Genomic DNA, 12,753 nt, shown 5'->3' on the forward strand with positions numbered 1-12,753 from the left:
TCCGGAGTGGCTGCGCAGGGGCCAAGCCGCGCCCCGATCCCCCTCCTCCCTTCCCACCCCCCCTTTTCCCTCCCTTCGCATTCCCATCCTGCCCTATATAAACCCGCTACGCCCCATAAGGCAGGTACCGGCCGGGCAGGCACGGCCGCTCCGCTCCCCTCCAACCTCAGCCGAGGATTTTTGGTGGTTTTTTTTTTATATTTTGGGAAGAGGAGGAGTGGAGGGAGGAAGGGGGGGGCTGGGTTTTGCTTCCCACCCCCCCAACCTCCCCCTCAAACCTCGATGCCGCCGGCTTGAGCCCCACCGGAACGATGCTGCTGCTGCTGCTGCTGCTGCTGCTGGGGACCCCGGGGCTCAGCCTGCCCTCGGGGGGGTCCCCAGAGGACACCCAGCTGGTCACCCCCCTCCGCTTGGACCCCGACATCAACGGCCGCCCTTATTTCAGGCGGGGACCCGCTGAGCCCCCCCGGGGTGGTCAAGCTGTTGTTTTCCAGCTCTCAGCTTTCGGGGAAGATTTTTACCTCCATCTCTCCCCCGACGCCCATTTCATCGCCCCCTCCTTCGCCTCCCACTACCTGGGGGGGGAAAATTCCCCCCCACCCCCCGCTGCCGCCTCCCACCCCCTCCCAGCTCTCCGCCACTGTTTTTATTCGGGGGATGTCAACTCCGACCGTGAATCTTTTGCAGCTCTCAGTCTTTGCGGGGGGCTCCGGGGGACTTTTGGCTACCGGGGAGCTGAATATCTCATCAGCCCGGTGGCGGGGGGGGCTTCAGGGGGGATTCACCGCCTCCAACGCCGCAATCCCGCCCGTCCCCTCGGGGTCGGAGCGTCCCGCTGTGCCGTGGGCTCCGGGCTGACCCCTGGGGTGCTCCAAGCTTTGGATAAATACCGGGGACGAGGTGGGGGGAAAAAAGGGGGGCGGGCTAAACGCTTTGCCTCCGTCCCCCGCTACGTGGAGACCTTGGTGGTGGCAGACGAGTCGATGGTGAAGTTCCACGGGGATGATCTCCAGCACTACTTGCTCACCCTGATGGCCACGGCCGCCCGGCTCTATAAGCACCCCAGCATCAGGAACCCCATCCAGATCTCCGTGGTCAAATTCCTCCTCATCGGGCAGGATGAGAAAGGGCCCAAGGTCACCGGCAACGCTGCCCTCACCCTCCGTAACTTCTGTGCTTGGCAGAAGAAGTGGAACAAGGTCAGCGACAAACACCCCGAGTACTGGGACACTGCCATCCTCTTCACCAAGCAGGTGGGTGTTTCTGGGGGGGGGGGGAGGGGGAAATGACCCAGAGGGCTTGCCCCCACTTTCAAGGAGCCCACTCCCCAGTTTTCAGGACTCCTCGCCCCAAATTAATTTCCAGGTGCCCTCCAGGTGCCCTGCACCCCCCCTCTGGTGCAGCCTGGAGGAGGAGGCACTTGTGTCCTCATCCCCCGTGTCCCAAGGGCCCCTACTCTCTCAGATGTTCAGGGGTGGGGGGAGCAGAGGTCTGGGGTGCCCTCACAGTCCCCTGGGCAGGTTTTGGCCAGCAGCCAGGGGGTGACAAGGCCAGGTGACAAGGCAGGTTGTCCCCATGGGCCAAAACCTGCTGCTCCATCCCCTGCCTGCTGGCAGCCACCACCCCAAAAGGCAGAGTCTAAGGCCAGAAGAGGAGTGAGGCCCCCTCTCTCCCCTCCCCAGCTGGGAACAGCTCCCGTTGCCACCTGCCAAGAAAATAAAAACCTCTCCCTGCTTCCTCTGACTCATGGTCCTCCTGAGGAGCTGGACCTTTCCTCCTGCGGTGAGAGAGGGGTTTGCAGAGCTGCTTTTCCCTCACCTTTGGCTCTGCCTACTGATTGCTGAGCCAGGATGAGCTCTCCATCCCCCCACCCCCCCATCATCATCAGCTCGGTGACACCGAAGAGGTGACACCCCCTCCCAGAGCCTCCCTGCCAAACGCTCCTCCTCCTCCTTCTTTTTCTCCTCCCTGTAGGAGACCATTCCCTAAATGTCTTTCCAGGTGGTGGGTGGGAAGCACAAAGCATCCAGCTGGGATCAGCTGCCCCTTATCTGCGGTCAGGGCTCAGGACAGGGATGATGCTGTGCAGGACGTGCAAGACCTTGTCCCCCCCCGTTCTTCCCCCCCACCCCAACCCCGAGGTAGGGGTTGTGTCCTCCATCCAGCTGTAAATCCTGCTGGACCCCAGGCAGGGTTGAACCCCATCCCGCTGGAGCAGCTCCTGCCCGCGCAGGGAAGAGGAGGGAGCCTGGTGGTGACACCCATGTGGGGACGAGCCAGTTCCGTGGCTGGTGGAAACCCGGTGAGGTCACCGGAGCTGCACGTGGGATGGATGGATTCGTTCCCGGGGATTCGAAAGCTGAGGAGCAGGATCGGGGATGTGCATTTTTTAATTATTTATTTTATTTATTTTTTTTTAAACGTTGCTAAGCCAGCCATTCCTGAACTCCCCAAGCAAGCTCGGTGGGAAGGCACACGCTGAAGGAGACATCTGCCTGCCTTCAGCACGTCCATCTGGGGTCCCCTGACAACCCCCACCCCCCCGAGCTTATCTCCCTGCCTAAAAAGCAGTTACATCAACCCCCGAGTCCAATTTCACCTCAAGCCCTGGCTGATAGGCAGCTCCAACACGTGGCGGATGGATGGATGGATGGATGGATGGATGGATGGATGGATGGGGTTGTCCTCCCCCCCTGGGCTTTTCACCCCTCCCCTTGGCCATCCTGGATTCTGGAGCCACCCTTGGGAAGCTGGGAGATGCAGAGCTGCCCAGCAACCCCCTCCATGGGACCTTCACCTTCCTACCTGAGCTGCTGCTGCTTCCTGGAGGGTCCTGCAGAGCATCCAAGCCTTCAGCTGCATTCCTGCCTCTTGGAAATAGCAGAAAATGCTCAGACAAGCTTCCCACCCATCCTGGACTTCAAGGTCCCACCAGCAGAGCTCTGCTGGATGACTTGGGCCTGCTGTAAACCCTCAAGGAACATCTGGCTGGAGCTGAGCCTGCAGCAGATGTTGGAGGGGGGAAGGTGGGATTTGGAATCCCACACTCTGTAGCTCAAATGTTTTTTGGGGGTTGCTTTGGACACACCTGGGAAGACTCCAGGGTTGGGAGAGTGTGCATGATCTGGCTTGGAAGTAGGTGAACCACAAGGTTCCTCCCCAGCTGACCTGCAGAACATCTGGAGAAGCTGAGGAGGGGGTGAAGCAGCACCCAGAGGTGAAGGTCAAGCTGGGAGGAGAGCCCTGAGGGTGCATCCAGGAGGTTTCCTGCAGATGCTCAGCACCTTGCAAGGGGCACTGGGTCCTCCTCCCCATGCTTGGGCTGGCACAGGGGGTCTCAGGGATGGTGAGCAAGCTGTCCAGCTGTCTCCTTTTGCTGCTTTCCCACCTCAAACCTCTTGTGTTTATCTCTCCTCTCCTCTGTAGCTCCATCCTTGCTCTGCCACTTGCATCTCCTCCCCTCCTGAGCAGGCTGGAACCCCCTGGAAAAGCTGGAGGAGATGGGTTTTTCTTTTTAGGGGGGTGAGGACCTTTTTGTAGAGCCCAGGGATGCTGCCCACAGCCTTGCAGAGCAGAAGGGTGAGGGCAAAACCCTGTGAAGAGCCACTGGCTCCTGCAGCCACAGCCATCCAGAGGTGGAGAGCCAGAAGTGGGTCAGTGTGTCAGTGCAGGTGTTGGGCCAGGAGCCAAAAATCTGCCTGACCCAAGCAAGGAAACATTAACTCTTCAAAGAGCAATGAGTGGGGACCAGCCAGAGGCCACCTCCTCCCCATCAGGCTCTGTCACCCCCTCCCCATCTCCATCCCCAGCACTGGCAGAGCACAGGGGGTGTTGGGGCACCCCTGGGACAGCTCAGGGGATGCCACTGGCTTCTGGTGGCATTTGGGGACAGCCACCAGGGATGGATGTGGGGTTGCCACCTGCTTGTCCCCAGCAGCAGGGTGGGCTCAGGGACACGGCAGGGTCCCAAGCCAAGGGGTTTTCCACCATCACCAGGAGGTTCTGCACCTCACTTCTCCAGGTCTCCTCTGTGCCTCTGGAGCCAGAGGTCTCCTGTTAAATCCATCTCATCTCTCCCAAGTCCTTGGGACTCTCATTTACCCACGCCTGAACCTGCCCTGCAGGGGGAATGCCTGGCTTGGAAACCTGGCTGGAAATGTTGGCAGAGCTTCTCCTGTGAGGTTTCGAGCAACCCAAGAGCTTTGGCCAGCCAGGAGCATGAATCACATTTATTTATAGCCCCAGGGAGCACCCGGCCAGGCCTTTACATTTCTGCTTTTCCCATGGAAAGTGGCTCCTTGCCTCCCTGCCCTGGCTCCTCTGCAGCTCCCAGCCTGCCTGGGGTGGCACTAAGAGATGCTCCAGCCCCCCCCCAAGCCACCCAGAGACCCCATCAGGGGAAGGGGACACCCGAGGACAAGGCTGGAGTGAGTGTGCATCATGCTTTTTATTTGCATGAGCACCTTTGGATCCTGAAGGAAGGCAGAGCCACCTCTGATGGGACCTTTCCCCTCCTGCATCCCCGTGATGTCCAGCAGTTGTTGGAGGTTGCTGGGCAGGTTCCTCCTTCAATCAGCTGGGTTGTTCCTCAAGGAATAGATGTCCTGGAGCTCTTCCCTTAGCCTTGGGAACTTCTGGAGCTGGTCCAGGGCTTTCCTGTTCCTGGGAATAAGTTGAGAAAGGAAGTTGAGAGCAAGAGCCAGGAGCCCAAGGCCAGATGCCTTCCTGTTCCCTTCCACCTGGGTTTGGTCCTTGAGCTGGCACAGAGGAATGGAGCCAGGCTGGCTCCTCCTCCTGAAACCAGCTCCATCCTGGCTGGAAGAGCCTTTTGGGTGGGAAAAGCTGTCTCTGGAGGCACAGGAGGGTGTGCTGGGCACAAAGAGCACCCCCAAACACATCCTTACATTGCTCCAGGGGGAGGTCTTCTGGTGCAGCCCCCCTGATGCCTTTGGAAATCATCTCCTGTGGGGGTGCTGGGTGGAGGGGGAACCCCCAGTTCCCACCTTGACCCCAGGACTAACATCTCCTTCTTCATGTCTGGCAGGACCTGTGTGGTGCCACCACCTGTGACACTCTGGGGATGGCAGACGTGGGCACCATGTGTGACCCCAAGCGCAGCTGTTCCGTCATTGAGGATGATGGGCTGCCCTCAGCCTTCACCACTGCCCACGAGCTGGGTGAGCATCCCCCACCCTCCCCCCCCTAACACCTCCCCAAAACCCCACCCTGCTTGGCAACCCCGGGAGATCAGGGAATCAGCAGAATCTGGTCAGGGGAAACTCCACCTTGGGGGATGAGACCTCCCCGACCCTGGGCTGGGGGGGGGGGAAAAGCTCCTGAGAAAGGGAAAGGCTTTGCTGTTGGGGTTGCTACCACAACTGGGGCGGTTTCTGGGGATTTGGGAGGCCTGAAATAACGAGGGGAGGGCACACCTACCTCTGGAGACCCTTGGGATGAGTCTTCTCATCATGATATCCTTTGTCCTCCCTTTGCACCATGCTCAAAGAACCATTATAGCCATGTCTGGGGCAGGGATGCTGCTGGCAGCTTCAGGCTTGCTGGTTCTGCAAGCTCCATCATCATCATCATCATCATCATCATCATCATCATCCTTTCCATCATTCCCAAAGAACCATTGTAGCCATATCTTGGTCAGGAATGCTTGGGATCTTGGTCAGGTAGCTTCAGGCTTGCCGGTCCTACAAACTCCATCCTGCTCCTGCTCCTGCTCCTGCTCCTGCTCCTGCTCCTGCTCCTGCTCCTGCTCCTGCTCCTGCTCCTGCTCCTCCTCCTCCTCCTCCTCCTCCTCCTCCTCCTCCTCCTCCTCATCATCATCATCATCATCATCATCATCATCACCATCCTTTCCACCATACTCAACCATTATAGCCATGTTTTGGTCAGGGATGCTGCTGCCAGCTTCAGGCTTGCTCCACCATCCCCATCCTTCTCCATGATCCCCACAGCCTTCCAAAGGTCTCACGTGCCTCACTTTCCCCCCATTGCAAGGAGAGGGCCCCTCTCTGGGTGCCAAGTGGGGTTCTTCATGCTTCCCCCCCTTTTCTTTCCCCTGCCAGGCCACGTTTTCAACATGCCCCATGACAATGTGAAGGCCTGTGAGGAGGTTTTTGGTCGGCTGAAGACCAACCACATGATGTCCCCCACCCTCATCCAGATCGACCGTGCCAACCCCTGGTCAGCCTGCAGTGCTGCCATCATCACTGACTTCCTTGACAGTGGCCATGGTGAGTCCTCCTGCTCCCTTCATCCCCTTTCCTGTGTCCCTGTCCCCAGGGCTGGGCACCAGGAGAAGCTGTTGGGCTGTAGAGGAACTTTGCTCCTCCCCGTGTGAAAATAACGAGAAGGAAATTCCAGCTTACCTGGGGGAAGTGTCTCAGGTCAGGCTGGATGGGGCTTGGAGCAAAACTGGGCTGCTGGGAGGTGTCCCTGTCCATGCAGGGAGGTGTCCCTGTCCACATGATCCTTATGGTTGTTCCCAACCCATTCCATGAGTCTATGAACCAGGCACCAAGAGCATCCCCAAATTTCTCCAAAATTTGTGTTTGGTGTTTCTCCACCAGCTTCCACAGTCCCTGCCCTGAGGTTCCTCTCACAGTTCTGCCTGGTGTCACCAAGGGATGGGTCACTTGGGATAGGTCACTTGGGATGCAGCTGACCTTGAGGCCTCCCCTGGGGCATCGCCCTGTGCCCTGAAGCAGCTCCAAACAAATTCCCAGCAGCTTTCCCTCCCAAGAAACCCATCCAAGAACTTGGTAGACCCCTCCAAAGATTTGGTAAACCCCACCAAGGATTTCGTAAACTCCTCTAAGAACTTGGGAAAACCCACCAAGAAGTTGGTAAAACTCACCAAGAACTTGGTAAAACCTTCCAAGAACTTGATAAAAACCTGTAAAAATTTGGTAAACCCCTCCAAGAGTGTGGTGAACCCCTCCAAGTATTTGGTAAACCATTCTAAGAACTTGGTAGACCCCTCCAAGAACTTGGTAAAACTCTCAAAGAACTTGATAAAACCCTCCCAGAACCTGGTAGACCCCTTCAAGAATTTGGTAGCCCCCTCCAAGAACTTGGCAGACCCCTCCATCCTCCTTCTTGCAGGAGATTGCTTGCTGGACCAACCTGCCAAACCCATCCCCTTGCCTGAAGACCTCCCAGGGAGCAGCTACAGCCTGAACCAGCAGTGTGAGCTGGCTTTTGGGGTGGGCTCCAAGCCCTGTCCCTACATGCAGTACTGTGCCAAGCTGTGGTGCACGGGCAAAGCCCGGGGACAAATCGTCTGCCAGACCCGGCACTTCCCCTGGGCTGATGGCACCAGCTGTGGAGAGGGGAGGTTCTGCCTGAAGGGTGCCTGTGTGGAGAGACACAACATCAGTAAGTACAGGGTGAGTACCTGCACACCCTCTTCCACCTTCTCTCCCCCCCAAAAAAACCCAAATGGGGTCATCCTGAAGGTTTGGGGTGGGTGCTGGGCTGAGTGGTCTCGGCACTGGGAGGTCCCTCGGGGGTTGTGTTGGTGTGGATGGAGTTGGAAGGATCTTGGGGAGAGCTGGAGGATGGCTGTGGGGATAGGGTAAGGTGGGGTTGGTCAGTCTGGAGAAGGGAAGGCTGCAGGGAGATCATAGACCACCTTCTGGGATCTGAAGGAGGCCTACAGGAAAGCTGGGGAGGGACTTTGGGCAAGGATATGGAGTGATGGGAATGCTTTTAAGATTGAAGAGAGGAGAGTGAAGTGACATTTTAGGAAAAATTCTTTACCTTGAGGGGGTTGAGACCCTGGCCCAGGTTGCCCAGAGAAGCTGAGGCTGCTCCATCCCTGGCAGTGTTCATGGTGAGGTTTGATGGGGCTGGGAGCAACCTGGTTTAATGGAAGGTGTCCCTGAGCTGAGTCTCTAAGGTCCCTTTCAACCCAAGCCATGCTCTGATATTCCTCAAGGAGAGCTGCTGCTGCTCCTCTCCATCCAACCCCAGTAGGCCTGGGGGCAGCTGGTGGGGGTTTTACTTGTGCAGGGATGGCTCCAAGTCCAGATAGCTCCAGGTGGGGCTGGAACCCACTTGGGATGGAACATCCCATCCCATCTCACCACACTCCATCTCACCTCACACCATCTCACCACACTCCATCTCACCTCACACCATCTCACCACACTCCATCTCACCTCACACCATCTCACCACACTCCATCTCACCTCACACCATCCCATCCCACCCTATCTCACCCCACCCCATCTCACCCCGTCCCCTCTCACCCCACCCCATCTCATCGCATCCCATCCCTGCAGGTGGATGGTGGCTGGGCCAAGTGGGCACCCTATGGGCAGTGCTCCAGGACCTGTGGTGGAGGGGTGCAGCTGGCCAAGAGGGACTGCACCCACCCTGTGCCTGCCAACGGGGGCTCTTACTGCCAGGGTGTCCGCCTCAAGTACCGCTCCTGCAACCTGGAGCCCTGCTCTGCTGCAGGTAAGGGGGATGCCCCATGGCTGCAGGGCCTGCAACCACCCCCTAAAACCATCTCTGGAGAGCCATTAATTCTAACCCAAATTCTTTGGGTTTTTTTTGTTTTTTTTTTTTTTCCCAGTGCCTGGGAAGAGCTTCCGTGAGGAGCAGTGCGAGGCTTTCAATGGCTACAGCCACAGCACCAACCGCCTCACTGCCTCCGTCTCCTGGGTCCCCAAATATTCCGGGGTGTCACCTCGGGATAAGTGCAAACTCATCTGTCGGGCCAATGGCACTGGCTACTTCTACGTGCTGGCACCCAAGGTGGGTGAGGGACCTCCCAGAGTCAGTGTCAGGGCAGCAGGATGACTCCTGGAAAGGAGTGGATTCTCCTTAGAGGAGGTTGGAGAGGAAGGGAGTCCACCAGGCTGGTGAGAAGCAGCCTCCAAGCATCCCCTTCTTCCTTGCAGGGATGGGATTGACCCATGGAGGGTCTTCCTCTGGATCTGCAAAAGTGCCTCTGGGTTATGTCCATAGGTCTGGGATAGGAGATGAGGATTTCTGGGGGTGGGGAAGCAATGAGCACGCAGGGCAGGGTGGTGGGAGCTGTGTCCCCAGTGCACCAAGGCCAAAGAAAGGGCAAAACCTGACATAGATGGAGCAGAAAAGGGATGTGGTCCCACCTGGCTCTTCTCAGGGATCCTAAAAGTCCCAGCTGCAAAGCAAAGGGTGAGAAGGAGCCTCCTTGAATCTCCTCAGGACCTGCTGGGTGGATTCTGGTAGCCCCGGGTGGGCTGGCTGTAGCTCGGGGGGGTTTGTGGGGTCAAAGGAAAAGTCAGCAGTTTGGTTTTGCTCCCATCTCGTGCAGGTTGTGGATGGCACCCCTTGCTCTCCAGATTCCACCTCCATCTGTGTGCAGGGCAAATGCATCAAAGCAGGCTGTGATGGGAAGCTGGGCTCCAAGAAGAAGTTTGACAAATGCAGCGTCTGTGGAGGAGACAACAAGAGCTGCAAGAAGGTCTCGGGCTTGTTCACCAAACCCATGTAAGGGTCAGGGGACCTGTTCTGCTTCCCCCTCTCCCAGCTCTGCTTTCTGGGGGGGGATGCAGGAAGGAGGTGGGGATGGTGGTGGGGTATAAGTCCAACTGGAGCAAAAGTGATGTCTGTGGGGAGCTGCTCAGAAGCAGCAGCAGCAGGAAGGGGGGTAATGCTCTCAGCTCCTGCTGGTGGGGAAGCTGCAGGAGTTGGGTTTTTGCACCTTGAGGCCATGCTGAGGAGGGGAAGGGGTTGTCTGGAAGGAAGGAAGGAGGTGGTGGTGGAGGTGGTGGTGGAGGTGGTGGTGGTGATGGTGATGGTGGTGATGGTGATGGTGATGGTGGAGGTGGTGGTGGTGATGGTGATGGTATCCAGCACTGCTGAGCAGAGGAGGTGAAGCATCTTCTCACCTTTGGGTGACTGCAGCAGATGCAAAACCATCTTCTTGGGCAGGAGGAGATAACCATGGGGGTGGGAAGATCTCTAGAGCTTCAGGGCTGAGACCAAGGGGTGGCAGATGTCCCCTCACTCCTTGCCTGAGCCCTTTCCCTCCCTCCCTCTTCCCTTCCAGGCATGGCTACAACTTCGTGGTGGTGATCCCTGCGGGGGCCTCCAACATCGACATCAGGCAGAGGGGCTACAAAGGGTTAATCAGTGATGACAATTACTTGGCCCTGAAGAACGGGCAGGGCAAGTACCTCCTGAATGGCCACTTCATCGTCTCGGCCGTGGAGAGGGACCTGATGGTGAAGGGCAGCGTCCTGCGCTACAGCGGCACCGGCACCGCCGTGGAGAGCCTCCAGGCCTTCAAACCCATCCAGGAACCCTTGACTTTGGAAGTCCTCTCCGTGGGGAAGATGACCCCTCCTCGGGTCCGCTACTCCTTCTACCTCCCCAAGGAGAGCAAAGAGGACAAAGCTTCCTACAAGAAGGAGGGCAACAACAAGGCCCCGCCGGACCTCAACAACAGCGTCCTCAGCCTCTCCAACAGGTTGGACGGGGGGAGACCCAACTACAAACGTCCCAGCTACAAGTGGGCGACGGGTGGTTGGGAGGCTTGCTCTGTCACCTGTGGGGATGGCTTGCAGAAGCGTTCGGTCGCTTGCCACGACTCCTACGGCCAACCGGCCACCGACTGCGACATGGCACAGAGACCCGCCGAGGTCCGGCTCTGCGGGGAGCCCTGTCCAAGCTGGGAAGCTGGGCCCTGGTCTCCTTGTTCCAAAAGTTGTGGTCGAGGTTTTAAGAGGAGAGGGTTGAAGTGTTTGGTCCCCCAGAGCGGGCGTTTGCTGCCCCGGGAGAGTTGCAATTTTCGGAGGAAGCCGCAGGAGTTGGATTTCTGCACCTTGAGGCCGTGCTGAGGAGGTGGAGGGGTTGTCTGAAAAGAAGGAAGGAGGTGGTGGTGGTGATGGTGGTGGTGATGGTGGTGATGGTGGTGTCCCTCCGGCTGGATGTGGCCAAGCAGCAAGCAGGGATTGGGAAGAGGGGAAGATGTCCACAGCACATATCAAACACAGGGGTGGAAAAACCAAAAAAACAACCAACCAACCAAAAAAAGCAGAAAAAGGAAACAATATGGAGAAAAACAAAACAAACCCAAAAGGACCTGGCTGTTGGGCCAGAGCACACCCGCCCCCTGCACCCCAAAAGAGGGACCTGACTGACCAGCTCGCTCAGAGATGGAGCGGGAATGAACATCTACCTCGACGCTGCCGAATGATGTTGGAGAGCCATGGGGGGAAGCTGGGAGTTTGGGATGGGGGAGGATGGAACCCAGAGGGCTTCCTGCCCGGGATGGACCCCAGGACCATCCCAGGACCATTTGCACAGCCAAAGTCTCCCCCACTCTCCCAGGAGCAAGCCTACCTCCCCGAACCCCTCCCAACCAACGCTAAAAGGGACCAAAAGGATTTACCAGGAGCTCCAGCAGCATCCTTGGGCCAAGCTGGAAGATGGTGGCTTTAATATCATTTTCTCCTCATGTTTATGACCTGACCAGTGTAGGTTTTATGGTGCTTAACTCTGTAGTTTTATACCTTTTTTTAAAACCTCCTTCCTCTCTCCCCTTCCCGATGGATGCAGAACCTCCCAGCAGGCTCTCACCTGCCTGAGTTTTCCTATGGTGCTTTGGGATGGGGCTGTGCCAGAAGCCAGGGCTGCTCCTTTTCCTCCTGGGCAGGTTTTAAACTGTCCACCTGAAGTTTTTCAGGGAAAAAAAACCAAAACAAAGAAAAGGATTTCAGCTGTCACAGCAACAGCAAAACCCAACAAGTGGTTGGACTGCAGTGCCACAGGGCTGGGCAGGGACCAACGTGGCCCCACCAGTCACTGGGACTTGACTTCAATCTGGAAATGGTGCTCTCTGCTTAATGGGACCAGTACACCATGCCCGGGCATCCCTCTGGGCCAGGCTGGGGTTTTTTTCCGCTGTGTGTGTGTCCCACAGAAATCCTCTGAACTCCAGCAGAACCAGGAGGACACCCCCAGCATCGTTTCTGAGCTCTGGGAGGGGGAGGTAATTGCAGGTTTGGGGTTTTCCTGGAGGAAAGGGGCTCAGTGGGGTTCAGGTGTGTGAGGAAAGCTCCGGAGGGTGCCCATCTACAACCAGGTCCCCCCTCCAGGGTTCAGGGGGAGGGTTTGTTCTGGTTACGTAGCATCATGCCCAATGTGGTCAGAACTCTCCTTAACGTGTGCTTTAGGGCTCCTGCTCAGGTCCTGCCATCAGGGAACATCTCACTTGGTGTTTTTCCATTGACAAAAGTGCCTCTTAATCAATTATCTGTGACCATCAGGTAACCACAGTCTCTAGGTCCAAACTGGGCTGGGCTGGGGGGGCATCAGAAGGGGACAAGAGGGACACACACAGAGCCTGGGTAGGCAGAAGATGCTCTCCAGCAGCTTGGATCCTACCTTGCTGACTCCATCCCATGCCAGGTATCCCATGGAAACTCTTTGTCCCCTTTGGGACTGCTCCAAAAGCTCCTCAGCTGTGGGCAAGGGCAGCAAGCTCAGCAGCCACAGGATGGTGGCAGCACAAGGGTTTCCTTTCCTTCTCCAGCTCCTCGTGACAACACCCATGGACCCATCCTCCTTGGATTTATGGTGAGGACAATAATATTTTGGGTCTTCATGCTGCCAGGAGCAGATGTGTGGTTGCTCTGCACAGCTGGGGGGGTGGGGGGGAGTTAATGTTCTAGGAAATCCCTTCCAGATCTTCATTCCCAATGAACCCAGCATCTTTTTCTTTTTTTTTTTTTCTTCCTTTGG

At 57.2% G+C, this 12,753-nt stretch overlaps 1 protein-coding gene across 1 annotated transcript; it reads left to right on the top strand.

Moving 5' to 3' along the window:
- Window positions 1-261: 261 nt before the first annotated feature.
- On the top strand, window positions 262-10,847 carry ADAMTS15 (ADAM metallopeptidase with thrombospondin type 1 motif 15). Its single transcript, XM_030464756.1, has 8 exons — window positions 262-1,253; window positions 5,045-5,177; window positions 6,078-6,245; window positions 7,117-7,400; window positions 8,298-8,475; window positions 8,594-8,775; window positions 9,320-9,495; window positions 10,058-10,847. Exons 1-8 carry the CDS (start codon window positions 312-314, stop codon window positions 10,845-10,847), a joined length of 2,853 nt encoding a protein of 950 aa, XP_030320616.1. The 5' UTR covers window positions 262-311.
- The last annotated feature ends 1,906 nt before the right edge of the window (window positions 10,848-12,753 follow it).

Source organism: Calypte anna, chromosome 24 (genome assembly GCF_003957555.1).
Source record: "Calypte anna isolate BGI_N300 chromosome 24, bCalAnn1_v1.p, whole genome shotgun sequence".
In the NCBI taxonomy this organism is placed as follows: domain Eukaryota; kingdom Metazoa; phylum Chordata; class Aves; order Apodiformes; family Trochilidae; genus Calypte; species Calypte anna.

Bases quoted from the DNA above. Each gene is read 5' to 3' on its own strand.
- ADAMTS15 (XM_030464756.1), top strand. From the start codon at position 312: ATGCTGCTGCTGCTGCTGCTGCTGCTGCTGGGGACCCCGGGGCTCAGC. The intron at 7,401-8,297 runs GTGAGTACCTGC...CCATCCCTGCAG, and splicing joins ACAACATCAGTAAGTACAGG to GTGGATGGTGGCTGGGCCAA. The intron at 8,476-8,593 runs GTAAGGGGGATG...TTTTTTTCCCAG, and splicing joins GGAGCCCTGCTCTGCTGCAG to TGCCTGGGAAGAGCTTCCGT.